Here is a 26,319-nt window from a genome sequence, read left to right as displayed (position 1 = left end):
CATCTCACCGTGATGATCGAACTCACCCTCGTAAATAGGGAAAAGGGCGTCTTAAGTGTGAACATTGTGGCAAGCTCGGTCACAACATTTACAAGTGTTAATGAGTATTGTAAGACCCGAGAAATTTAAATAATTATTTAATAAATCGGGTAGTAGGAGCCTATAAGGCATTTAATGCAGATTACTATGACGTGGAAAAATACTAGCTTAAGTGGTTGAGAGTATTTAAATATGTGAGAGGACTTGGGTTCAAGTCCTATGTATGCTGTTTGTGTTTTTTTTATTTTGTGAATAATTCCAGAGTTCTAGAAAATGAAAGAGAGCAAAAAGCAATGTGATAGAAAAGGACAAAGAAAAGGAGGTATGCCAACAACTGAGGACATGGTTCTTTAAAAAAATTCCTTTATTTATTATCCCATGCATAAGATTTTACCCTTTTATATATTTAATGCAACGTGGAATTAGGTCAGGAAGACTTGCCAAAGAAGAATGACATATCCACCGTTCTTCATATTTTGACTAATGATCATTTTCCATATAAGAGGAAGTTAATCGATTCCAATGTATTTGAATTTATTCATGCCTTGCAAAGTGCTCTAAGACAAACTCATGAGGGGCGTGGATATTTTGCTAATTAATTCTCTTGATGGTTTTAAGGAACAAATCATGGTATGCATGAAGAGAAAGGTTTTGAATTCCACAAAACTTGTTTTCTTTTCCCCTATTAAGTTCACCACTTATTTGTTTCAATGCCATCATTGTAAGACCCAAGAAATTTAAATAATTAAATAAATCCTTGTTTAATAAATGCGGGTCATGAGAGCCTTTATGGCATTTAATGTGGTTCGTTATGACCTGGAACAATACTAGCTCAAGTGGTTGAGAGTACTTAGTTATGTTGAAAGGACTTGGGTTTGACTCCTATGTATGCTAATTGTATGCTATTTTAATAAGTGTATTATTTTAACGTTATGTTTGAATGTGCTTAGTGATAATGTAATCCTAAAATTATAGGAATTATCACGAAACATGAATTGGTTGAATTGGTTATGCACTAACTTGGTAATTGAGGGGTTGTGGGCTTAAACCTTGCTAAGAACGAATTTAACTTTCTTTTTGCCAAATTTTCTTTTGGCTTGAATATGAAAGGGCAGAGAAAACCCTAGTTGCAAGAAGGATAACCTAGTGGGTTGGGAAGGCAACCAATAATAGTCTTTCAATGAACATTAACACCTAATTGAAAGCATTTTCGTTTTCCCTAACATTAACAAACATTAAGGCTTAGTTAATGATCTAATTAGTGTAGTTTTGGAGAAGAAAGAGAGAAAAACGTGAAAGAGTAGTGGACAAACGAATTTTGACAGTGGAAAAGAGAGTCTGAAGGTGAGTTTTCGCGTGGAATTGATAAGCGCATCAAGTGCATTAGGAGAAGGCTAAGGTGGGACTATTGGTGACACAAGAGAAGCCTTGATTCTTCAAATTGAGCAAGGATTAACAGGTTAGGGCAGCTGATTAACACCGTTTTAATTGCCTATTGATTAAATGTATGTTGTTTAGTGTGTTATTGCATGATCAATATGTGTCCTTGTTGAATTTCGCGTTTTTTAGAATTATCCAGAAACTGGATGGCAGGTGATGAACTGCCGCCAGGCGACACATGTTGTTCTTCCTATTTCTGGGTTCCTTTAAGGAACCGCTTGACGGTGAGCATCGTGCCGCTAAGCGACACAAGCAGAGCAACCCATTTTTCTGGGTTTCTAATGAACTGCTTGGCGGTGATGAACACCCGCCAGGTGACGCTAACCAATTTTGGTTCAATTTTGATGCTCTGGAAGTTTTGGGATGACTCTAATCGGAGGGAAAGCAAATTTTAATGGTTAAAGGGTGATTGGATGTCAAACATCATTGAATTTCATTTAATTGATGGCTAAATTGGATGAAACACTAGGAATATTATCTTAGGGTTGATGAATTGGGAATTTCTAAAGTGGCATCAATCTAAGGGGAAAATGTGAATGAATTCATGAATGAGAAGTGTTAGGGATGAACCGTAATCCCAATAACTGGGATCGTATTCTATGGAGTCAAAAATTGATGGAAATCAGAGTTGTAGTGAAGCGGGTAAGGTTTGCATGTGCAGGAATCGCCTAGCGACACCCATTTGGCTATTAGGCGCTATACCAGGGAGGCATGGTGTTCTGATTTACGAAAAACGCTATTTTTCGTATATTCGCAGAACAGGAACCGTCCGACACTGGGTTTGTACTGCCAGGCACCACCAATTTTTCTAGTTCGCGCAGTTTTTGTAAAACTGCATTTTCCAGTTCGTTAATCGTCCGGTTTAGGTAAAAGTTTGACAAGTGATCCATAACATGTAGTTCTTCACTATGAATGGTAGCTAGAGATATACGTCACACATGATTGATTGTTTGAATTCTCTAATAGTATGATTACTAAAGGATGATTAAGTGTTCTCAAATGCTGGTACGACCTTGATTGGTGAATGTATATATATATATATATATATTATATATATATATATATATATATATATATGTAAATATATATACACTAGTGCAGAATTGGATTTCTACCTCGCCTTATAGGCCTCGGTTGGCCAGAAACCGAAGCCTATAATGGCGCGGTGGCAATTTTGCAATTATAGGCAACTTTTATGCCTCGGTTCACCTACAACCCGAAGCCAAAAGCAGTTATAGGCCTCGGTTATAAAGAAACCGAAGCCAAAAACGCTGTTAGGCCTCGGTTAAGAAGGCCCAAAGCCAAAAAGGATGCCCAAAATTTCAAAAATGCCATTCTCGTTTTGACTTATAGGCCTCGGTTGGGACAAAAGCCGGTGCCAAAAGTGGTGTTAGGCCTCGGTTGTTAGGGACCCGGGGCCAAAAGGGGTTATATGCCTCGGTTCTAAATTGAACCGAGGCCATATTGTTTAATTAGGGCTCAAAACTGCGCCCCCTTTCTTCCTCGCGCGCGCTCCTCCTCCATTTCTCTCCTCCATTTCTCTCTGCAATTCCGGCCACCATCGCGCGTTGCTCCTGTGCTGCCACTGGCACTGCCACCCCGTCGTTGTCTCCTCCTTCTCTCTCCGCGACTTCCGGCGAGAAAACCACGCGAGCACGCGAGCCCCCTGCCGTTGCTGTCTCTCCTTCTCTCTCCGCGACTTCCGACGAGAAAACCACGCGAGCCCCTTGTCGTAGTGTCGTCTCGCCTCCGGCCACGCTGCTCCGGCAGTGGTCCCTCTCTCTGTCTCTCTGCAAGTGTTCCGGCGTCCCTCCACCACCACGCGAACATTTTGGTTCTTTTGCCGCAATTGTCGCGCCGCGGTTTTCTTTAAGGTAAATTTTCAACGCGTTTTTGTTTGATTTTCTGTTTTTGTGTATGTTTGATTTTCTGTTTTTGTGTATGTTTGATTTTCTGTTTTTGTGTATGTTAATTTTAAATTTTAGTTATTGTGAGTGTTAATTTGGATTGAGATAGAAATTGTTTGGAGTGTTTTGATTAATTTTGTGAGAGGATTGAGTCTCAATTTAAGAGCATTGTGTCTTCAGATGTAGAGCATTAAGTCTGAATTTAATTTAAGAGAATTGTAAAAACACTATAATTAAATAGGTAATATATGATGTTAAGGAAATTGTTATTTTTGCTTTTATTTGTTACTTATGACTTTCTCTTGTGTTTTTTGTTATCTCTTGTAGCTTTCGAATGCGTTGAATTGCATCATCTTCCAGTGTCATCTACTCTTTTTACGCGCTCCCAGGTTCCTAATTCTAATATTTTCCTATGATGCCAATATGTTGTTTGCTTTATATATTTTATTAATTATTTGTTAAAACATGTTGTTTGTTTTTCTTATATGTGAGTTAGCCTTAGTTTTCCGTTTGAGATTCAATACGTAAATTATGTATTGTCCCCGAGTTTTCATTTTGAAAAAATTACATTTTTTTAAAATTAGATATAAAGGGATACAATACTAATAATTTAAATGTATTGAATCTTGAATTGTCCGATTGGACAGTTTAAGAAGATTAATCACTTTCTAGTAATTTATTAGTGCATATATATATATATATATATATATATATATATATATATATATATATATATATATATATATATTTTAAAATACATATCTTAAAATTCATGAATATTTGTCAATTGTGTTTTGTATTGATCTTCCGGTGCATATTTGATTGTGGTTTATAATCACTTTCATTTCGTGTATCCTGAAGGCCAATGCGAAATGTTGGCAAAATTTCGTGAAATTTAAGATATGTATTTTAAAAGTAATATGTACCAATAAAATAAAGAAAGTGAATCTTCTTAAATGGGATAGGGTCACACCTTGATTACGACGTGAGTATTGATTCAAAGATTACTGAAATTGTTCACGCAATTTCAGTATGGATCAAGATTGGATTAATTTACCACGTATTAGCGTTGAGTATGAGAATGGAGTAGAAGAATTTATAAAATTTGCGCAACGTTATGAGGGGAGAAGTGATGATGAGGTGAAGTTCAGATGTCCGTGTGTCAACTGTTTGAATGGAAGAAAATTGAATGCAACTCAAGTTAGGGAACATCTTATTTGTGATGGTTTCCTTAAAAGTTATACAATATGGACATGGCACGGCGAATTAATACACATTCCAATTCCTCCATGAAAGAGCGACGAGAAGAGCGACGGGAAGAGCGATGTGAAGAGCGAGTAGAAGAAGACAATATAGAGGACATGATACGGGATGTTGGCGCAGAAGCTTTTGCACAAGCGCATGTGTATGAGACGATGTCTGCTGATGTGGAAACTCCGTTGTATGTTGGTTCAACTAAGTTCACGCGATTATCAGCGGTTTTAAGACTTATGAATTTGAAAGTGACCAATGGTTGGACAGATAAAAGCTTCACAGAATTGCTCGTGCTCTTGAATGAAATTCTTCCCGAAGGAAATACTCTACCCACTCGAAACTATGATGCCAAGAAAATTCTTTGTCCGATGGGTATGGAGTATAAAAGGATACACGCATGTCCTAATGATTGCATATTATACAGAAAAGAATTTGAAGATTTGAAAAAATGTCCAAAGTGTGGGTCATCACGGTACAAGCAGAAAAGAAACAGTGAAGATAATGGTCAAATAGAGAAGGAAGGATCTGCTTTGAAAGTAGTCTGGTACCTTCCAATCGTGCCTAGACTTAAGCGTTTGTTTGCAAATCCTAAAGACGCTAAAAACCTTAGATGGCATGCAACTGGGAGAAGATGTGACGGACTCCTTCATCATCCAGCTGATTCAATGCAATGGAAAAATATTGATCAGGAATTTCCCAAGTTCGGTGAAGAATGTAGAAATATTCGTTTTGGCTTAGCTACCGATGGAATGAATCCATTTGGTAATTTAAGTACAAATCACAGTTGTTGGCCTGTTATATCATTCATTTACAACTTATCTCCTGGACTCTGCATGAAGAGAAAATACATGATGTTGTCTATGATGATATCTGGTCCAAAGCAGCCTGGAAATGACATAGATGTATATCTCAATCCTCTAGTTGAAGACTTGAAGGTGTTGTGGGTTGATGGTGTTGAAGTATTTGATGCTGTTGCTTCTGAAACTTTCATGATGCATGCAATGTTATTTTGCACCATTAATGACTTTCCAGCTTATGGTAATTTGTCAAGGTACAGTGTCAAGGGTCATAAAGCATGTCCTATATGTGAAGAAAACACTACATCTCATCAATTGAAAAATGGAAGGAAGACCGTGTATCTGCGCCATCGAAGGTTTTTACAAGCTAATCATCCTTATCGAAGGTTAAAGAAAGCATTCAATGGTCCAAAGCTAAGCATTCAACGTGGAAAAGAAATTTATTTTGTCCCTTATCTTGCTGGGTAAGTCATTTTTGTTAACTTATGAATATAATAAGTCATTTTAATGCATAACAATGAATTTATTTTCTTATCAGGCGTCATTGGCAATTACTTGTGGTTTCCCTAAGGGAGAACCTTGCTGTGTGGTTTTGCTCTTTGCATCGCCCTCCCCCCAACCATCTTAGACAAGTGATAGATTGGTAAGAACCTCAATATCAATCTTATGAATATGACATGTTATATAAAAATATCCTAACTTATTCCCTATATCATAGTTCAATTGCTGCACATAACATGTTGTTAGGGAGATCAACGGCTAAGGCAAAAGGTCTTGTATGGTGTTCTCTCCAGGTTTGATATTTCTATCCATATCTTCATGATTGTTTGCTTGATTTTCTTCCTTAATTAATTGTAACGTTGTTAATATAATGTAGTGTAATAGACAAACCGGCTCATATGAGTGCGGTTACTATATAATGCAATGGATGACAACCACTGTGCGTGCTCGTATTACAACAAATTGGGAAACGGTAATATATATTTGAATTAAAATGAATACTTTGCGATATTTCCTTTTTATATACTAACTTAACTTAATCTATTATTTTGTAGACATTCAAGAGTCCTGCAGCAATTCCCGCAAAGTCCATCAAGTTTGGTAGGATAGCATGTGCCAAATATATAATTGAAATGTACAATAGTATTGATTAGAACATGTATGTTGATTATAAAATATTTGTAATTGTCTTTTAAATGAATTTGAATTGTAGATGTGTTTTAAAATATTATGTTCTGGTCTATTCTGGTCTGTGCTGGGTGCTGAATAAAATTTGCAGGTTTAAATGTGGGAATTACACCAAATCAGAAACTGTATTAAAAAAAAAACAGCATATTAGGCCTCAGTTCATACCAGAACCGAAGCAAAAAGCACACTTTTGGCCTCGGGTGCAACCGAAACCGAGGCCAAAAAGGGTATCGAATTTTTTAAAAAAAAAAAAGAAGCCCATATGGCCTCGGGTGCAACCAAAACCGAGGCCAAAAGGGTACCGAATTTATAAAAAAAAAAAAGCCCATATGGCCTCGGGTGGCACAGAAAACCGAGGCCAAAAGGCCGGGCTCTATGGCCTCGGGTTCCGCTGAACCGAGGCAGAAGGGGACTCTATGGCTTCGGTTCTTAACCGAGGCCAAAAGCTATGCTCTTTTGGCCTCGCCCCAATATGCTTCGGTTCCCGAACTGGTGCAGAATATTAAAAACAACCGCTACCAAAGGCCCTTCCTGCACTGGTGATATATATATATATATATATATATATATATATATATATATATATATATATATATATATATGTGTGTGTGTGTGTGTGTGTGTGTGTGTGTGTGTGTGTGATTGATGAGTATGTTTTTGATAGTGCTTGCTAAGATATGTTGAATATATTAACTTATATATGATAGCTTGCATGTATGATGTTATAAGTGTGTGAAAAAGGCCACTATTGATGATATCACTATGACTGAGTGTTGCATGATCGTGAAGGGTTTTAGGGAAGTATGGGAACATGATAATCATACCTTAAATGTAATGGAAATTGTGAGAGCATGTAGAATATGTATATAGCTTTGATTATGTCTTATGAGGGGTATGAGAATTGTAAGCATGCAAAGGGTTGGGAAAATGAGAAGTTGAAAATAAAGTGTGTGTTGGTATTGATTTAAGAGGTAACTACATATGAATTATAATGTGTGCTTATACTTGAAAGATGCATTTGTGTTGTGATGTTGTAATTTGGAATATATGAATGTGTATTTTGATTTTTGGATGTTTGAGAATTGAATTGGTGAATGCTAGGGAATGAATTAGAGTACCTAAAACCAGTAGTATCACATTACTGGTGTGGCGCCTGGTGGTGTAGAGTGGACCGCCAGGCGATAGTAGGAAACAAGGATGTCTTGTGAGTTGTGGCACCCGACGATGATGTGGAACCGCCATGCGTTCTGTACTGCCATTTCGCCTAGCGACGCTTAGGTTGCGCTAGGCGATGGTGTAGTGGTAGGGTGCATTGTGATATATTTTGCATGGCTTGTTGAGTTGGTCCTGGTTTAGGATATGCTTGATGATGTTATGAGCAGGTAGGTTCATGACTAGTGATGAACACATGATGATATGAGCGGGGAGGTTCATATCTTGTTACTCTCGTGTGAGGATACGAGTGAGGTAGGTTCATATGTTCTATGCTCACACTTGAGAGATGCTACGAGCAGGGAGGTTCGTAGTTGGTGGATCACGTGTGTTGGACTACAGGCGGGGAGGTCTGTAGAGTTCGACTACAAGCGAGGAGGTTCGTAGAGTTGGACCACGAGCGGGCAGGTTCGTGGAAGCATTGGAATCCCTAAGACCAGCTTGAATATGTACCCTGTGTAGCGTAGTGTGCTTTTCTTGTTTTCGTTATCATGTTGTGATGTGAGACTTGGATCAGGGGATGTTATGCCATAGGGTAGGTTCATGGATGGTGGTGAACATGTGATGATATGAGCGGGGAGGTTCATATCCTATTACTCTCAAGTGGGGATACGAGCGAGGTAGGTTCGTATGTTCCGTGCTCACACTTGAGAGATGCTATGTGCGGGGAGGTACGTAGCTGGTGGATCACGTGTGTTGGACTACGGGCGGGTAGGTCCGTAGAGCAGGACTACGAGCAGGGAGGTTCGTAGAGCAGGACTATGAGTAGGGAGGTTCGTAGAGGCAGGACCACGAGCGGGCATGTTCGTGTGAGCATCATAAACCCTGAATTTGAGGCTAACTATTTATGTGTTGTGAAGGTTCAAAAGCCTTAGGGATTAAGGTCTTGACCAAGAATTAACTACAATAAACTAGATGGGTGTATCTTGATTTTTATTAACTTTTATGTTAACTGTTTATGAGCTCACCCTTTCTGCTTGTGTTTGGCGATGATCGTGTAATGCGTTACACGGGAGCAGGTGATGTTACAAGTGGTGCTGGTGAGACATAACATCGGAGAGAGGGTTAGCTGGAAAAACTTTTATTGGAGTTTTATCATTATTGTTTTTATGAACTTTGTAAACAATGTTTTACTGATTTGTGAATTTGGATACTATATTGGAGTTTCATAAATTATGGATTTTTGGATAACTTCCGATTAATAAATGTTTTAAAATTTCCCGCGGTTTTGGGAAGCGAAGTATAATAAATGAGGTTTTCATCATATTTCTTAATTTTATTACTTAAATTAGTAATATCCGATCAGGATGTTACAATCATATTCTTGTATCCCCTTTAATATATATAGGAAAGTGGTGCATACATGGTCTTACCTCTAGAAAAATTGGTTTGAGTGCTAATGGTTGGGGCACTTCTATCCCATATACATGTTATTTTCCGTATGCATATTCAGTTGTAACTTCAAATGTTGTCCTTTAGCATATTATGATGTTTTTGGTCTTCTACATATCATATAGCAATATTATAACTCAGTTTAGATTTCCTATTTTTCGATAAAGAGAATCAACTTATCCCAATCAGATGATATTATTGAAATATCTTTCTTGTTTCTAAAATTAAAATATCTTCCAAATTACAGCCTTCAGACTGGGAAGAAAGAGATTACATTGAAGACTTTGATGATTTCAAACCTGAGGTATACAAAAGCGCTATTGCAGGGATATGAGTCAATCCCAAGAGAAATTCCTGACCCAAATGCTAAAGAGGTTAGTGTTAAAGTGGCAAACATTTTGTGTGGATAAGCATATGATGTAAAATGCTACGAGCTAAGGAGGCATGGAGAAACATTCATGGCAAATAAAAAGGTGTAATTTTCTTTTCATTTATGTTTCCTGTTCTACAGATCTTTTGAGGACATTTTTGGAAAATTAATAAACTATTGACTGTAACTTTTATTTGAAATCCTTCGGTGACTACTGTGCTTTAAAGCCACAAATTGAATAAGAGTTTTTTTGATGATTTTGAGAACAACAAATCCTTACCCCGCTATTATGAGAAGAGGTCAGCATAATATTTTCTTGACCTTCCCAAGTTAGAGCTACAATCAAGGCTGAAAGAGAATTTAAAGAAATACTGCCAAAATGTTATTGCTGTTTCATTGAACATGTTTGATTGAATAATATATGTTTACTAAATCTTGATAGATTCCACAAGCATATTATAGTATCAGACCTGAAAAAACTAAGTATTTCTAATATTTTGTTTTGGGAATATTATAGTATCAGACCTGAAAAATGATCAGCGTATAAAGAAGATATCACAGGAGATGCCGGATGATCTTGATGAAGACTGTAAAGCTGGAATAGCATCAGGGAGAGAGTTGACTTCATCCCAGGTCAACTCAAATCAATCTGCCGTTAACATATTCAAATGCAAATGATATTTAATCAAATACTCAATTTATTAAATTAGAGAAATATAGGTCAAATAATCATTATGTTAGTATAAGATTTTCTTGAATTTGAAATTTCTGATATGTTTTTTATATTGTTTCTCTTTTAAGTCTTTGAAATATATTATTTTACATTAATTTTGATATTTTAAAATATATTAAAACTAATGTATTTCGAGAACAGATCTGAGAAATAACACCAAAAGTCGAACAGAAAATCTGAACTTGGTTTTCTAAATTTGCACTTAATTACTCCACTACGCAAAGAAAAGTCGTCTCCAAGTTATTTTTCCTTATACTATTTAACACTAAGTATAGTCCACACTTTAATATATTATTTATTTTATACAGGAAATAAAGAGTAGTGAAGAAGGAACTACATCACCATATGCGGAGACAATACCGTTGTTAAGTGATTCAGAATCAGTTAGTTCGTTACTTAACGTATGAGTTAATTCTGAATGTAGTAAAATATAGATACATAACTTCCGTGCTAAAAACTAGGTTGCATGTTTTGTATTCATACAATATAAATAGATAGCATAGGCCTTGAATCTGATGTTATTGTATGAATTGAATGAATCTATGTAGGAACATGGTGATGAAGCTCAAATATCTGTACCTTTTTCAATTGTGAATATAGAACTTGAAGCCACTGAAGATGTTGGTGTTGGAGACATTGAAGAAGCTTCTCCAGGTTACAAGAAGATTCATATTTTTTTTATCTTACATATTGTTCTAACAGATGACATGCATGGTGGTTACATTTCCCTTCGTTTTTCAGAGAAAGTTTGTGAGATGACTGAAGAGTCAAGTTATGGTTGGAGTGTAAGAAGGGAGCTTGAGCAACTTGTCTCTAACAAGCATTTGGGTTCAGAGAACTTGGCTCTGTTAACCAATTTCCTTGTGAAGCATCCTTCTCTTCGTTTAGCAGACAGTGCATTGAGTGAGAGATACAAGGGTTTTGCCTACACTTGTCTGGCTCAGCTTTTGAAGTTTCTCCAAAGCCATAGTGTGTTTGATGTGTTGGGGTCAAGCCACTCTGAATTTGTTGAGTTATTGAAAGATGTGCGTAATTGTGGTTTCAATAAGGATTGGTTGGATGATGTTGAAAAACTCAAAGTGCTTTGATTCATCGTTTTTGGAGGATATTAAGTATCAACTTCAGGAACACGAGGCTCAAGGTTTCCAAGTTAGGACTACTTTCAGCACCACTTGGCTATCATATATTATTCTTCCTTTTCTTTATCTATTTATTGCGTTTAAACTTTGGTATTGGCATATATACTTTCCACAACGTATCATATGTTCTCAAATAAAACCATCATCATTTGTTTGTTTTATTTTTTTAATACATTTGTGTCTTCGGATACATGTCCATACAGTATAAATTTCTTCTATTTTTTATTATGATTTATTTTAACCTTTAGGACAAGGAAAATGCATATCATTACCGTTGATAAAATTCAAGATAATTTACTTTCTTCGTCTTTAAACAAAATATAATACTATATACAAATGGAGAAATAATAATCGAAAAGTTTTGAATAAATATTATATCCGCCACAAAACCATTCAAATTTAATTTATCACAAACACCATTAACACTAATGTGGCATGAGGATTTTGCATTGAGAAAAAAAAAATTCAATAATCAAAATCAAAAGGTAACCTAAAGCAACTTTTTCAAAGGTACTCTTGATCCTTCGTTAAAACAACTTTTTTGTTCCTACGAAATATGTGCTCAAATCTAGAAGCATGCCAAGTTATTATACACCAACGATACTCAACGTCTCGATGATGTCTGTTCTAAATTTGCAGAACTTATTTCCTCTAAACATCTAAACTCTATGACTGATTATATGGACAAAATTCATGCTCTTTTTCATGAGTTCAATGAGTTATTGCCTCCTTCCCCCGACCTTGCCATGGAGATCGAGCAACGCTCAAAGTTCTTCATGCTCGGAGCATTACACAGGCTTGCTGATAAATATTCACATATTTGTGATCAAATTTTGGGTTCCCCGGTTGTCCCCACCTTGACTTTAACCTGCTATACTCTTTTGCGTGTACCAGAACAACCCAACACTGATACACCTGCTTCTATTGATGATTCTTCTGCGTTGGCATCTCACCGTGATGATCGAACTCACCCTCGTAAATAGGGAAAAGGGCGTCTTAAGTGTGAACATTGTGGCAAGCTCGGTCACAACATTTACAAGTGTTAATGAGTATTGTAAGACCCGAGAAATTTAAATAATTATTTAATAAATCGGGTAGTAGGAGCCTATAAGGCATTTAATGCAGATTACTATGACGTGGAAAAATACTAGCTTAAGTGGTTGAGAGTATTTAAATATGTGAGAGGACTTGGGTTCAAGTCCTATGTATGCTGTTTGTGTTTTTTTTATTTTGTGAATAATTCCAGAGTTCTAGAAAATGAAAGAGAGCAAAAAGCAATGTGATAGAAAAGGACAAAGAAAAGGAGGTATGCCAACAACTGAGGACATGGTTCTTTAAAAAAATTCCTTTATTTATTATCCCATGCATAAGATTTTACCCTTTTATATATTTAATGCAACGTGGAATTAGGTCAGGAAGACTTGCCAAAGAAGAATGACATATCCACCGTTCTTCATATTTTGACTAATGATAATTTTCCATATAAGAGGAAGTTAATCGATTCCAATGTATTTGAATTTATTCATGCCTTGCAAAGTGCTCTAAGACAAACTCATGAGGGGCGTGGATATTTTGCTAATTAATTCTCTTGATGGTTTTAAGGAACAAATCATGGTATGCATGAAGAGAAAGGTTTTGAATTCCACAAAACTTGTTTTCTTTTCCCCTATTAAGTTCACCACTTATTTGTTTCAATGCCATCATTGTAAGACCCAAGAAATTTAAATAATTAAATAAATCCTTGTTTAATAAATGCGGGTCATGAGAGCCTTTATGGCATTTAATGTGGTTCGTTATGACCTGGAACAATACTAGCTCAAGTGGTTGAGAGTACTTAGTTATGTTGAAAGGACTTGGGTTTGACTCCTATGTATGCTAATTGTATGCTATTTTAATAAGTGTATTATTTTAACGTTATGTTTGAATGTGCTTAGTGATAATGTAATCCTAAAATTATAGGAATTATCACGAAACATGAATTGGTTGAATTGGTTATGCACTAACTTGGTAATTGAGGGGTTGTGGGCTTAAACCTTGCTAAGAACGAATTTAACTTTCTTTTTGCCAAATTTTCTTTTGGCTTGAATATGAAAGGGCAGAGAAAACCCTAGTTGCAAGAAGGATAACCTAGTGGGTTGGGAAGGCAACCAATAATAGTCTTTCAATGAACATTAACACCTAATTGAAAGCATTTTCGTTTTCCCTAACATTAACAAACATTAAGGCTTAGTTAATGATCTAATTAGTGTAGTTTTGGAGAAGAAAGAGAGAAAAACGTGAAAGAGTAGTGGACAAACGAATTTTGACAGTGGAAAAGAGAGTCTGAAGGTGAGTTTTCGCGTGGAATTGATAAGAGCATCAAGTGCATTAGGAGAAGGCTAAGGTGGGACTATTGGTGACACAAGAGAAGCCTTGATTCTTCAAATTGAGCAAGGATTAACAGGTTAGGGCAGCTGATTAACACCGTTTTAATTGCCTATTGATTAAATGTATGTTGTTTAGTGTGTTATTGCATGATCAATATGTGTCCTTGTTGAATTTCGCGTTTTTTAGAATTATCCAGAAACTGGATGGCAGGTGATGAACTGCCGCCAGGCGACACATGTTGTTCTTCCTATTTCTGGGTTCCTTTAAGGAACCGCTTGACGGTGAGCATCGTGCCGCTAAGCGACACAAGCAGAGCAACCCATTTTTCTGGGTTTCTAATGAACTGCTTAGCGGTGATGAACACCCGCCAGGTGACGCTAACCAATTTTGGTTCAATTTTGATGCTCTGGAAGTTTTGGGATGACTCTAATCGGAGGGAAAGCAAATTTTAATGGTTAAAGGGTGATTGGATGTCAAACATCATTGAATTTCATTTAATTGATGGCTAAATTGGATGAAACACTAGGAATATTATCTTAGGGTTGATGAATTGGGAATTTCTAAAGTGGCATCAATCTAAGGGGAAAATGTGAATGAATTCATGAATGAGAAGTGTTAGGGATGAACCGTAATCCCAATAACTGGGATCGTATTCTATGGAGTCAGAAATTGATGGAAATCAGAGTTGTAGTGAAGCGGGTAAGGTTTGCATGTGCAGGAATCGCCTAGCGACACCCATTTGGCTATTAGGCGCTATACCAGGGAGGCATGGTGTTCTGATTTACGAAAAACGCTATTTTTCGTATATTCGCAGAACAGGAACCGTCCGACACTGGGTTTGTACTGCCAGGCACCACCAATTTTTCTAGTTCGCGCAGTTTTTGTAAAACTGCATTTTCCAGTTCGTTAATCGTCCGGTTTAGGTAAAAGTTTGACAAGTGATCCATAACATGTAGTTCTTCACTATGAATGGTAGCTAGAGATATACGTCACACATGATTGATTGTTTGAATTCTCTAATAGTATGATTACTAAAGGATGATTAAGTGTTCTCAAATGCTGGTACGACCTTGATTGGTGAATGTATATATATATATATATATATATTATATATATATATATATATATATATGTAAATATATATACACTAGTGCAGAATTGGATTTCTACCTCGCCTTATAGGCCTCGGTTGGCCAGAAACCGAAGCCTATAATGGCGCGGTGGCAATTTTGCAATTATAGGCAACTTTTATGCCTCGGTTCACCTACAACCCGAAGCCAAAAGCAGTTATAGGCCTCGGTTATAAAGAAACCGAAGCCAAAAACGCTGTTAGGCCTCGGTTAAGAAGGCCCAAAGCCAAAAAGGATGCCCAAAATTTCAAAAATGCCATTCTCGTTTTGACTTATAGGCCTCGGTTGGGACAAAAGCCGGTGCCAAAAGTGGTGTTAGGCCTCGGTTGTTAGGGACCCGGGGCCAAAAGGGGTTATATGCCTCGGTTCTAAATTGAACCGAGGCCATATTGTTTAATTAGGGCTCAAAACTGCGCCCCCTTTCTTCCTCGCGCGCGCTCCTCCTCCATTTCTCTCCTCCATTTCTCTCTGCAATTCCGGCCACCATCGCGCGTTGCTCCTGTGCTGCCACTGGCACTGCCACCCCGTCGTTGTCTCCTCCTTCTCTCTCCGCGACTTCCGGCGAGAAAACCACGCGAGCACGCGAGCCCCCTGCCGTTGCTGTCTCTCCTTCTCTCTCCGCGACTTCCGACGAGAAAACCACGCGAGCCCCTTGTCGTAGTGTCGTCTCGCCTCCGGCCACGCTGCTCCGGCAGTGGTCCCTCTCTCTGTCTCTCTGCAAGTGTTCCGGCGTCCCTCCACCACCACGCGAACATTTTGGTTCTTTTGCCGCAATTGTCGCGCCGCGGTTTTCTTTAAGGTAAATTTTCAACGCGTTTTTGTTTGATTTTCTGTTTTTGTGTATGTTTGATTTTCTGTTTTTGTGTATGTTTGATTTTCTGTTTTTGTGTATGTTAATTTTAAATTTTAGTTATTGTGAGTGTTAATTTGGATTGAGATAGAAATTGTTTGGAGTGTTTTGATTAATTTTGTGAGAGGATTGAGTCTCAATTTAAGAGCATTGTGTCTTCAGATGTAGAGCATTAAGTCTGAATTTAATTTAAGAGAATTGTAAAAACACTATAATTAAATAGGTAATATATGATGTTAAGGAAATTGTTATTTTTGCTTTTATTTGTTACTTATGACTTTCTCTTGTGTTTTTTGTTATCTCTTGTAGCTTTCGAATGCGTTGAATTGCATCATCTTCCAGTGTCATCTACTCTTTTTACGCGCTCCCAGGTTCCTAATTCTAATATTTTCCTATGATGCCAATATGTTGTTTGCTTTATATATTTTATTAATTATTTGTTAAAACATGTTGTTTGTTTTTCTTATATGTGAGTTAGCCTTAGTTTTCCGTTTGAGATTCAATACGTAAATTATGTATTGTCCCCGAGTTTTCATTTTGAAAAAATTACATTTTTTTAAAATTAGATATAAAGGGATACAATACTAATAATTTAAATGTATTGAATCTTGAATTGTCCGATTGGACAGTTTAAGAAGATTAATCACTTTCTAGTAATTTATTAGTGCATATATATATATATATATATATATATATATATATATATATATATATATATATATATTTTAAAATACATATCTTAAAATTCATGAATATTTGTCAATTGTGTTTTGTATTGATCTTCCGGTGCATATTTGATTGTGGTTTATAATCACTTTCATTTCGTGTATCCTGAAGGCCAATGCGAAATGTTGGCAAAATTTCGTGAAATTTAAGATATGTATTTTAAAAGTAATATGTACCAATAAAATAAAGAAAGTGAATCTTCTTAAATGGGATAGGGTCACACCTTGATTACGACGTGAGTATTGATTCAAAGATTACTGAAATTGTTCACGCAATTTCAGTATGGATCAAGATTGGATTAATTTACCACGTATTAGCGTTGAGTATGAGAATGGAGTAGAAGAATTTATAAAATTTGCGCAACGTTATGAGGGGAGAAGTGATGATGAGGTGAAGTTCAGATGTCCGTGTGTCAACTGTTTGAATGGAAGAAAATTGAATGCAACTCAAGTTAGGGAACATCTTATTTGTGATGGTTTCCTTAAAAGTTATACAATATGGACATGGCACGGCGAATTAATACACATTCCAATTCCTCCATGAAAGAGCGACGAGAAGAGCGACAGGAAGAGCGATGTGAAGAGCGAGTAGAAGAAGACAATATAGAGGACATGATACGGGATGTTGGCGCAGAAGCTTTTGCACAAGCGCATGTGTATGAGACGATGTCTGCTGATGTGGAAACTCCGTTGTATGTTGGTTCAACTAAGTTCACGCGATTATCAGCGGTTTTAAGACTTATGAATTTGAAAGTGACCAATGGTTGGACAGATAAAAGCTTCACAGAATTGCTCGTGCTCTTGAATGAAATTCTTCCCGAAGGAAATACTCTACCCACTCGAAACTATGATGCCAAGAAAATTCTTTGTCCGATGGGTATGGAGTATAAAAGGATACACGCATGTCCTAATGATTGCATATTATACAGAAAAGAATTTGAAGATTTGAAAAAATGTCCAAAGTGTGGGTCATCACGGTACAAGCAGAAAAGAAACAGTGAAGATAATGGTCAAATAGAGAAGGAAGGATCTGCTTTGAAAGTAGTCTGGTACCTTCCAATCGTGCCTAGACTTAAGCGTTTGTTTGCAAATCCTAAAGACGCTAAAAACCTTAGATGGCATGCAACTGGGAGAAGATGTGACGGACTCCTTCATCATCCAGCTGATTCAATGCAATGGAAAAATATTGATCAGGAATTTCCCAAGTTCGGTGAAGAATGTAGAAATATTCGTTTTGGCTTAGCTACCGATGGAATGAATCCATTTGGTAATTTAAGTACAAATCACAGTTGTTGGCCTGTTATATCATTCATTTACAACTTATCTCCTGGACTCTGCATGAAGAGAAAATACATGATGTTGTCTATGATGATATCTGGTCCAAAGCAGCCTGGAAATGACATAGATGTATATCTCAATCCTCTAGTTGAAGACTTGAAGGTGTTGTGGGTTGATGGTGTTGAAGTATTTGATGCTGTTGCTTCTGAAACTTTCATGATGCATGCAATGTTATTTTGCACCATTAATGACTTTCCAGCTTATGGTAATTTGTCAGGGTACAGTGTCAAGGGTCATAAAGCATGTCCTATATGTGAAGAAAACACTACATCTCATCAATTGAAAAATGGAAGGAAGACCGTGTATCTGCGCCATCGAAGGTTTTTACAAGCTAATCATCCTTATCGAAGGTTAAAGAAAGCATTCAATGGTCCAAAGCTAAGCATTCAACGTGGAAAAGAAATTTATTTTGTCCCTTATCTTGCTGGGTAAGTCATTTTTGTTAACTTATGAATATAATAAGTCATTTTAATGCATAACAATGAATTTATTTTCTTATCAGGCGTCATTGGCAATTACTTGTGGTTTCCCTAAGGGAGAACCTTGCTGTGTGGTTTTGCTCTTTGCATCGCCCTCCCCCCAACCATCTTAGACAAGTGATAGATTGGTAAGAACCTCAATATCAATCTTATGAATATGACATGTTATATAAAAATATCCTAACTTATTCCCTATATCATAGTTCAATTGCTGCACATAACATGTTGTTAGGGAGATCAACGGCTAAGGCAAAAGGTCTTGTATGGTGTTCTCTCCAGGTTTGATATTTCTATCCATATCTTCATGATTGTTTGCTTGATTTTCTTCCTTAATTAATTGTAACGTTGTTAATATAATGTAGTGTAATAGACAAACCGGCTCATATGAGTGCGGTTACTATATAATGCAATGGATGACAACCACTGTGCGTGCTCGTATTACAACAAATTGGGAAACGGTAATATATATTTGAATTAAAATGAATACTTTGCGATATTTCCTTTTTATATACTAACTTAACTTAATCTATTATTTTGTAGACATTCAAGAGTCCTGCAGCAATTCCCGCAAAGTCCATCAAGTTTGGTAGGATAGCATGTGCCAAATATATAATTGAAATGTACAATAGTATTGATTAGAACATGTATGTTGATTATAAAATATTTGTAATTGTCTTTTAAATGAATTTGAATTGTAGATGTGTTTTAAAATATTATGTTCTGGTCTATTCTGGTCTGTGCTGGGTGCTGAATAAAATTTGCAGGTTTAAATGTGGGAATTACACCAAATCAGAAACTGTATTAAAAAAAAAACAGCATATTAGGCCTCAGTTCATACCAGAACCGAAGCAAAAAGCACACTTTTGGCCTCGGGTGCAACCAAAACCGAGGCCAAAAAGGGTATCGAATTTTTAAAAAAAAAAAAAGAAGCCCATATGGCCTCGGGTGCAACCAAAACCGAGGCCAAAAGGGTACCGAATTTATAAAAAAAAAAAAGCCCATATGGCCTCGGGTGGCACAGAAAACCGAGGCCAAAAGGCCGGGCTCTATGGCCTCGGGTTCCGCTGAACCGAGGCAGAAGGGGACTCTATGGCTTCGGTTCTTAACCGAGGCCAAAAGCTATGCTCTTTTGGCCTCGCCCCAATATGCTTCGGTTCCCGAACTGGTGCAGAATATTAAAAACAACCGCTACCAAAGGCCCTTCCTGCACTGGTGATATATATATATATATATATATATATATATATATATATATATGTTTATATATATATATATATATATATATATATATATATATAAACATATATATATATATATAAACATATATATATATATATATATATATATATATGTGTGTGTGTGTGTGTGTGTGTGTGTGTGTGTGTGTGTGATTGATGAGTATGTTTTTGATAGTGCTTGCTAAGATATGTTGAATATATTAACTTATATATGATAGCTTGCATGTATGATGTTATAAGTGTGTGAAAAAGGCCACTATTGATGATATCACTATGACTGAGTGTTGCATGATCGTGAAGGGTTTTAGGGAAGTATGGGAACATGATAATCATACCTTAAATGTAATGGAAATTGTGAGAGCATGTAGAATATGTATATAGCTTTGATTATGTCTTATGAGGGGTATGAGAATTGTAAGCATGCAAAGGGTTGGGAAAATGAGAAGTTGAAAATAAAGTGTGTGTTGGTATTGATTTAAGAGGTAACTACATATGAATTATAATGTGTGCTTATACTTGAAAGATGCATTTGTGTTGTGATGTTGTAATTTGGAATATATGAATGTGTATTTTGATTTTTGGATGTTTGAGAATTGAATTGGTGAATGCTAGGGAATGAATTAGAGTACCTAAAACCAGTAGTATCACATTACTGGTGTGGCGCCTGGTGGTGTAGAGTGGACCGCCAGGCGATAGTAGGAAACAAGGATGTCTTGTGAGTTGTGGCACCCGACGATGATGTGGAACCGCCATGCGTTCTGTACTGCCATTTCGCCTAGCGACGCTTAGGTTGCGCTAGGCGATGGTGTAGTGGTAGGGTGCATTGTGATATATTTTGCATGGCTTGTTGAGTTGGTCCTGGTTTAGGATATGCTTGATGATGTTATGAGCAGGTAGGTTCATGACTAGTGATGAACACATGATGATATGAGCGGGGAGGTTCATATCTTGTTACTCTCGTGTGAGGATACGAGTGAGGTAGGTTCATATGTTCTATGCTCACACTTGAGAGATGCTACGAGCAGGGAGGTTCGTAGTTGGTGGATCACGTGTGTTGGACTACAGGCGGGGAGGTCTGTAGAGTTCGACTACAAGCGAGGAGGTTCGTAGAGTTGGACCACGAGCGGGCAGGTTCGTGGAAGCATTGGAATCCCTAAGACCAGCTTGAATATGTACCCTGTGTAGCGTAGTGTGCTTTTCTTGTTTTCGTTATCATGTTGTGATGTGAGACTTGGATCAGGGGATGTTATGCCATAGGGTAGGTTCATGGATGGTGGTGAACATGTGATGATATGAGCGGGGAGGTTCATATCCTATTACTCTCAAGTGGGGATACGAGCGAGGTAGGTTCGTATGTTCCGTGCTCACACTTGAGAGATGCTATGTGCGGGGAGGTACGTAGCTGGTGGATCACGTGTGTTGGACTACGGGCGGGTAGGTCCGTAGAGCAGGACTACGAGCAGGGAGGTTCGTAGAGCAGGACTATGAGTAGGGAGGTTCGTAGAGGCAGGACCACGAGCGGGCATGTTCGTGTGAGCATCATAAACCCTGAATTTGAGGCTAACTATTTATGTGTTGTGAAGGTTCAAAAGCCTTAGGGATTAAGGTCTTGACCAAGAATTAACTACAATAAACTAGATGGGTGTATCTTGATTTTTATTAACTTTTATGTTAACTGTTTATGAGCTCACCCTTTCTGCTTGTGTTTGGCGATGATCGTGTAATGCGTTACACGGGAGCAGGTGATGTTACAAGTGGTGCTGGTGAGACATAACATCGGAGAGAGGGTTAGCTGGAAAAACTTTTATTGGAGTTTTATCATTATTGTTTTTATGAACTTTGTAAACAATGTTTTACTGATTTGTGAATTTGGATACTATATTGGAGTTTCATAAATTATGGATTTTTGGATAACTTCCGATTAATAAATGTTTTAAAATTTCCCGCGGTTTTGGGAAGCGAAGTATAATAAATGAGGTTTTCATCATATTTCTTAATTTTATTACTTAAATTAGTAATATCCGATCAGGATGTTACAATCATATTCTTGTATCCCCTTTAATATATATAGGAAAGTGGTGCATACATGGTCTTACCTCTAGAAAAATTGGTTTGAGTGCTAATGGTTGGGGCACTTCTATCCCATATACATGTTATTTTCCGTATGCATATTCAGTTGTAACTTCAAATGTTGTCCTTTAGCATATTATGATGTTTTTGGTCTTCTACATATCATATAGCAATATTATAACTCAGTTTAGATTTCCTATTTTTCGATAAAGAGAATCAACTTATCCCAATCAGATGATATTATTGAAATATCTTTCTTGTTTCTAAAATTAAAATATCTTCCAAATTACAGCCTTCAGACTGGGAAGAAAGAGATTACATTGAAGACTTTGATGATTTCAAACCTGAGGTATACAAAAGCGCTATTGCAGGGATATGAGTCAATCCCAAGAGAAATTCCTGACCCAAATGCTAAAGAGGTTAGTGTTAAAGTGGCAAACATTTTGTGTGGATAAGCATATGATGTAAAATTCTACGAGCTAAGGAGGCATGGAGAAACATTCATGGCAAATAAAAAGGTGTAATTTTCTTTTCATTTATGTTTCCTGTTCTACAGATCTTTTGAGGACATTTTTGGAAAATTAATAAACTATTGACTGTAACTTTTATTTGAAATCCTTCGGTGACTACTGTGCTTTAAAGCCACAAATTGAATAAGAGTTTTTTTGATGATTTTGAGAACAACAAATCCTTACCCCGCTATTATGAGAAGAGGTCAGCATAATATTTTCTTGACCTTCCCAAGTTAGAGCTACAATCAAGGCTGAAAGAGAATTTAAAGAAATACTGCCAAAATGTTATTGCTGTTTCATTGAACATGTTTGATTGAATAATATATGTTTACTAAATCTTGATAGATTCCACAAGCATATAAGTTAGTACTCGACAAACCTATTACTGAAATTCGCGAAGTAGGAATCTGCATGTGGGAAAATCCATTGACATTGTTTGTAGATGAGTGGATATCATTGAAGATTAATTCTGAATGATAAAGTTAACCTTTGCATATGTAGTTAGAGGCATAAGTAATTATTATCTCCTTAGATGTTCATAACCTGAGGAACATATAAGTTATATAGTTCATGACAAAAAGAAAGCGTTAGTTTTAGCAGAGATTTTGAAAATTTGACTGCAATCAACTAACTGTTAATAAGAATAATTTTTTCTTTCATATGAGGGTTATGAATATTAATCATATATGAATATTAGTGATCAAAGAAGGAACCACATCAATGTTTGATTACCAAAATCAAGATGAGAACATAAAACACTATGGACAACCAACTCCTTCAGCATACATGACAACAATTCCAAATGAGCTTCCTCTCTTCCTGAGTTATGGAGGTGCTGATGCTCTTTTTGATGATAAGGATGTGCAACGTCTATTAGAAATTCTTAAAGATCATCACCCAGATAAGCTTGTAGTGCAGTACAAAAATGATTATGCACATGCAGATTATGTTATGGATGAAAATTCTTATCGATATGTCTATGAACCTCTTATATCTTTCTTTAGGCTACAGTGATATCTAATGAATAATACATCCTATAGAATTTTATCATTACTTGTCTCTACATCATAGATTGAATAACACAGAAATGTTACGGAATATGATATTATTAAAGGAAATTCCTATAATCTTACTTAAATATGTTATAAAAAGATGGTTTTATATATACAATCATGATTTACAATATTTCTTATGGTGCATATTCTCTCTTGGCATTTTCCTATGAAACAATTGTATATAGCTTAATATACAGCCAGACTATATATAGCCTTGAGGCTAACTCGTCATCATTAAATTTTAATTGAATTTTCAGAGGAAGCATATTTGAGAATGAATTAACGAGGATTTGAAACCTAAAAAGCACTAAAAATTAACGGGGTTATAACCTCTGGGAAGTACCAAGGGTTTTAACCTCCGAGAAGTACCGGAGGTTTGAAACCCCTGGTAATTTACATAGGTTTCCAAACCGTAGGGTTATTCAAAACTGCTGGTAATCCGGTAGTGACGTTGGTTTTACTCAGGAAAAATCAAACTGCGAGAAACGTACTTAGTGGGGGAAAAATAAAACCCTCGCTAAAATCAATTTTTATTGTAGTGAATAGGGTGTTTGTTTACCTATGGTAGGTGTTGGCAACTAGTTAATCAAGAATGTTGCAGTAGAAAAGGCTTCCCACCAATAGTATAACGACATTTTTGCTTCTGCTAGCAAAGTTAAACGAAGTTCTACTATGTGCCTATACTTCCTTTCCGCTTTGATGTTTTGTTGTGAGGTATAAGGACATGCCATTTTTATTTGAATATCACTGTCTAGAGCAAATTTTTGAATACCTTTGTACTCTCCTCCTCCATCACATTGAATAGTTTTAATACTTTTATGAAATTGATTTTCAGTTAAATTTTTGGATTGAATAAAAACTTGTAACACATCAGACTTTTGCTTCAAAGGAAAAATCCAAACATATATGCTAAAATCATCTAGAAAATGCACATACTATTTAAAACTAGAAATATAACTAATTCATACATCTATATGAATTTGTTCAAGTACTTCTTTTGCATGATATGTAGAGGTATTAAAAGGTAAGAGATATGACTTTCCAAACTAACAAGATTCACAAATACTAAACTAATCATTTGATGGAATTTTTATTTTATAGACTTTTGATATCTCATCTTGAACCTTACTATTAGGGTGACCAAGCTTTCTATGCCAGCTCTCTTTGATGGAAATGAAGACTTTAGGATTCAAATTTTGCTAAGAGACGCCTCTTGAGTGTTGGTACAGTCCATCCTTAATTCTCCCTTCTAGTATAATTTTCCCTGTCATCTTGTCCTTTACAAAACATTCAGTAGCATTAAACTCAATTACGGCATGATTATCAACAACAAGTCTAGAGAGAAAACAAAACACACAACAAAGCCTAAAAGAGTCACAAATGCTCAAATTGCCTTTTGTTGGAACACAAGTACTCGATAGCAGCGCAAAAAACTTGTTAGTCGCAAAACTAGCACGACAAGTGCATCGGTCATACGTAACAAGTAATAAATATCATTCTCTCCACAAGGACTTATGCAACACATGAGAAATCTCGCAATTCTCAACTCAAATAGATAACAAAGTTCACAAAACACAAAAAAAAAACTCTTTTTGGTATTTTGTAAAACAGTTGGTATGCAACACGAAATTTAACATATAGTGTATACATTTGTCAATAGTAGATTTCATTTACTTCATTCTCATGCAGTCATTAGTTTACTAAAATCCTATTCCTATTGACTTTGAGCCTACGATAACTCATCAAAGTCAATCCCTTGGATCATCCACAAGCAATCATCCACTAAGTTCAAGAGTCTTAAGATTACTAATGAATGTTTTATCCCTAGATACAAGCTCCATTAGGTATTCAACTTCAATTCTAGGTTCAAAAGACATTTTCCAACACCTCAAGAATCACAAACAAGCCATGGATGCTCAAGCCACAACAAGCATTAAGCATAGAAATCAAACACAAACTTGAATTGGATAAGCATATATATATATATATATGTATATATATATACATATATATATATATATATATATATATATATATATATATATGTGTATATATATATATTCATAAGAAAAATTGCACAATAATTTAGTTCATTACATCTAATCTCAACAAAAAGGTTTAGCTCTCCATGGTAGAGAACCTACGGTTTACAAAATGAAGATATAGGGAAAAGATTGAAACCAAAGAGAAGATGCAAGCCCTTTCACAAGGTTCTTCACAACTACTCCATGCTCCAATTGCGCCTCCTATTTACGTCTCCATCTCCAACTCGCAACCCATCTTCCTCTCGAATCCCAAAATGGGAAAACTGCCATGGATGGAAGAGAAGACCCAAGCAGGAGTGGTAGAGCTTCCCAACACCCCTAACAATCTCCAAGAGGCCTTCCAAACACCCAAAAGTTTTTCTATATCGTGAAAAATGAGGAATTCCCTTTACCCTTGCAAGAAACATGTTTAAATACCCATTTTTGACACATTAGCATCCTTGTCGCCCGACCCTAGGTACCACCCGACGCTATTAGTAAAAATGTGAAACTGCAGCTTCTTTTGTAGATGGCGCTCGACCCTGGCTTTTTGGACTCTCTAGCGTTCGACCTTGTGTACTAATGCCCGACCTAAGCCTTCCAGACTCTCTCGAGCCTGACCTTGTTTATCGGCGCGCGCCCGACCCCAGACTCTTCAACAACATTGGTTACGCTTTGTCTTTGTGGCATTGTACACAATTCTATTGGGGCTCGACACGAGTATTTGCCTCAAAATCAATCTTTTCTTGTCTAATCATGCTCCCTTGAGTTCTTGCTTGTTTTCCTTAACCACAAATGCTTCTTATTGACTTATTTAACACACTCAAAAATAGAAATTAGAGGTAAAAGAAGCATAAAATAACAAAAATACAAAACAATACAAAACACACTAAACTGGAGAATATAACAAGATAAAAGTTAGGAAATAGTTGGTTTATTCATGACAATAAACACACAAAAAGAGATAAAAATGAACATTAACAGTAAAAATGTAGCAAAAGCTCATATTTGCTCATTCTGAATTACTTAATTTGGACAAAAAGTGGGATATCCAATGAAT

The 26,319-nt window shown here is 36.5% G+C and overlaps 1 protein-coding gene across 2 annotated transcripts; it reads left to right on the top strand.

The window, feature by feature from the left end:
• Positions 1 to 10,099: 10,099 nt before the first annotated feature.
• Positions 10,100 to 11,630, top strand: LOC146882046 (uncharacterized). Of its 2 annotated transcripts, none has more exons than XM_085667595.1 (4): positions 10,100 to 10,232; positions 10,641 to 10,715; positions 10,881 to 10,986; positions 11,074 to 11,630. In XM_085667595.1, the coding sequence occupies exons 1-4, from the start codon at positions 10,164 to 10,166 to the stop codon at positions 11,418 to 11,420; spliced, it is 597 nt and encodes a 198-aa protein (XP_085523721.1). In that variant the 5' UTR covers positions 10,100 to 10,163; the 3' UTR covers positions 11,421 to 11,630. The 2 variants fall into 2 exon arrangements, with proteins under 2 accessions (XP_085523721.1, XP_085523720.1); XM_085667594.1 differs by having other exon boundaries at positions 10,641 to 10,733.
• The last annotated feature ends 14,689 nt before the right edge of the window (positions 11,631 to 26,319 follow it).

The sequence above is a fragment of the Vigna unguiculata genome, chromosome 10, assembly GCF_037176805.1.
Source record: "Vigna unguiculata cultivar grain cowpea cultivar isolate G323 ecotype 2 chromosome 10, ASM3717680v1, whole genome shotgun sequence".
Taxonomy (NCBI): Eukaryota; Viridiplantae; Streptophyta; class Magnoliopsida; order Fabales; family Fabaceae; genus Vigna; species Vigna unguiculata.
Note: the sequence above shows the minus strand (reverse complement) of the source record. Positions and strands in the feature narration are given on the sequence as shown.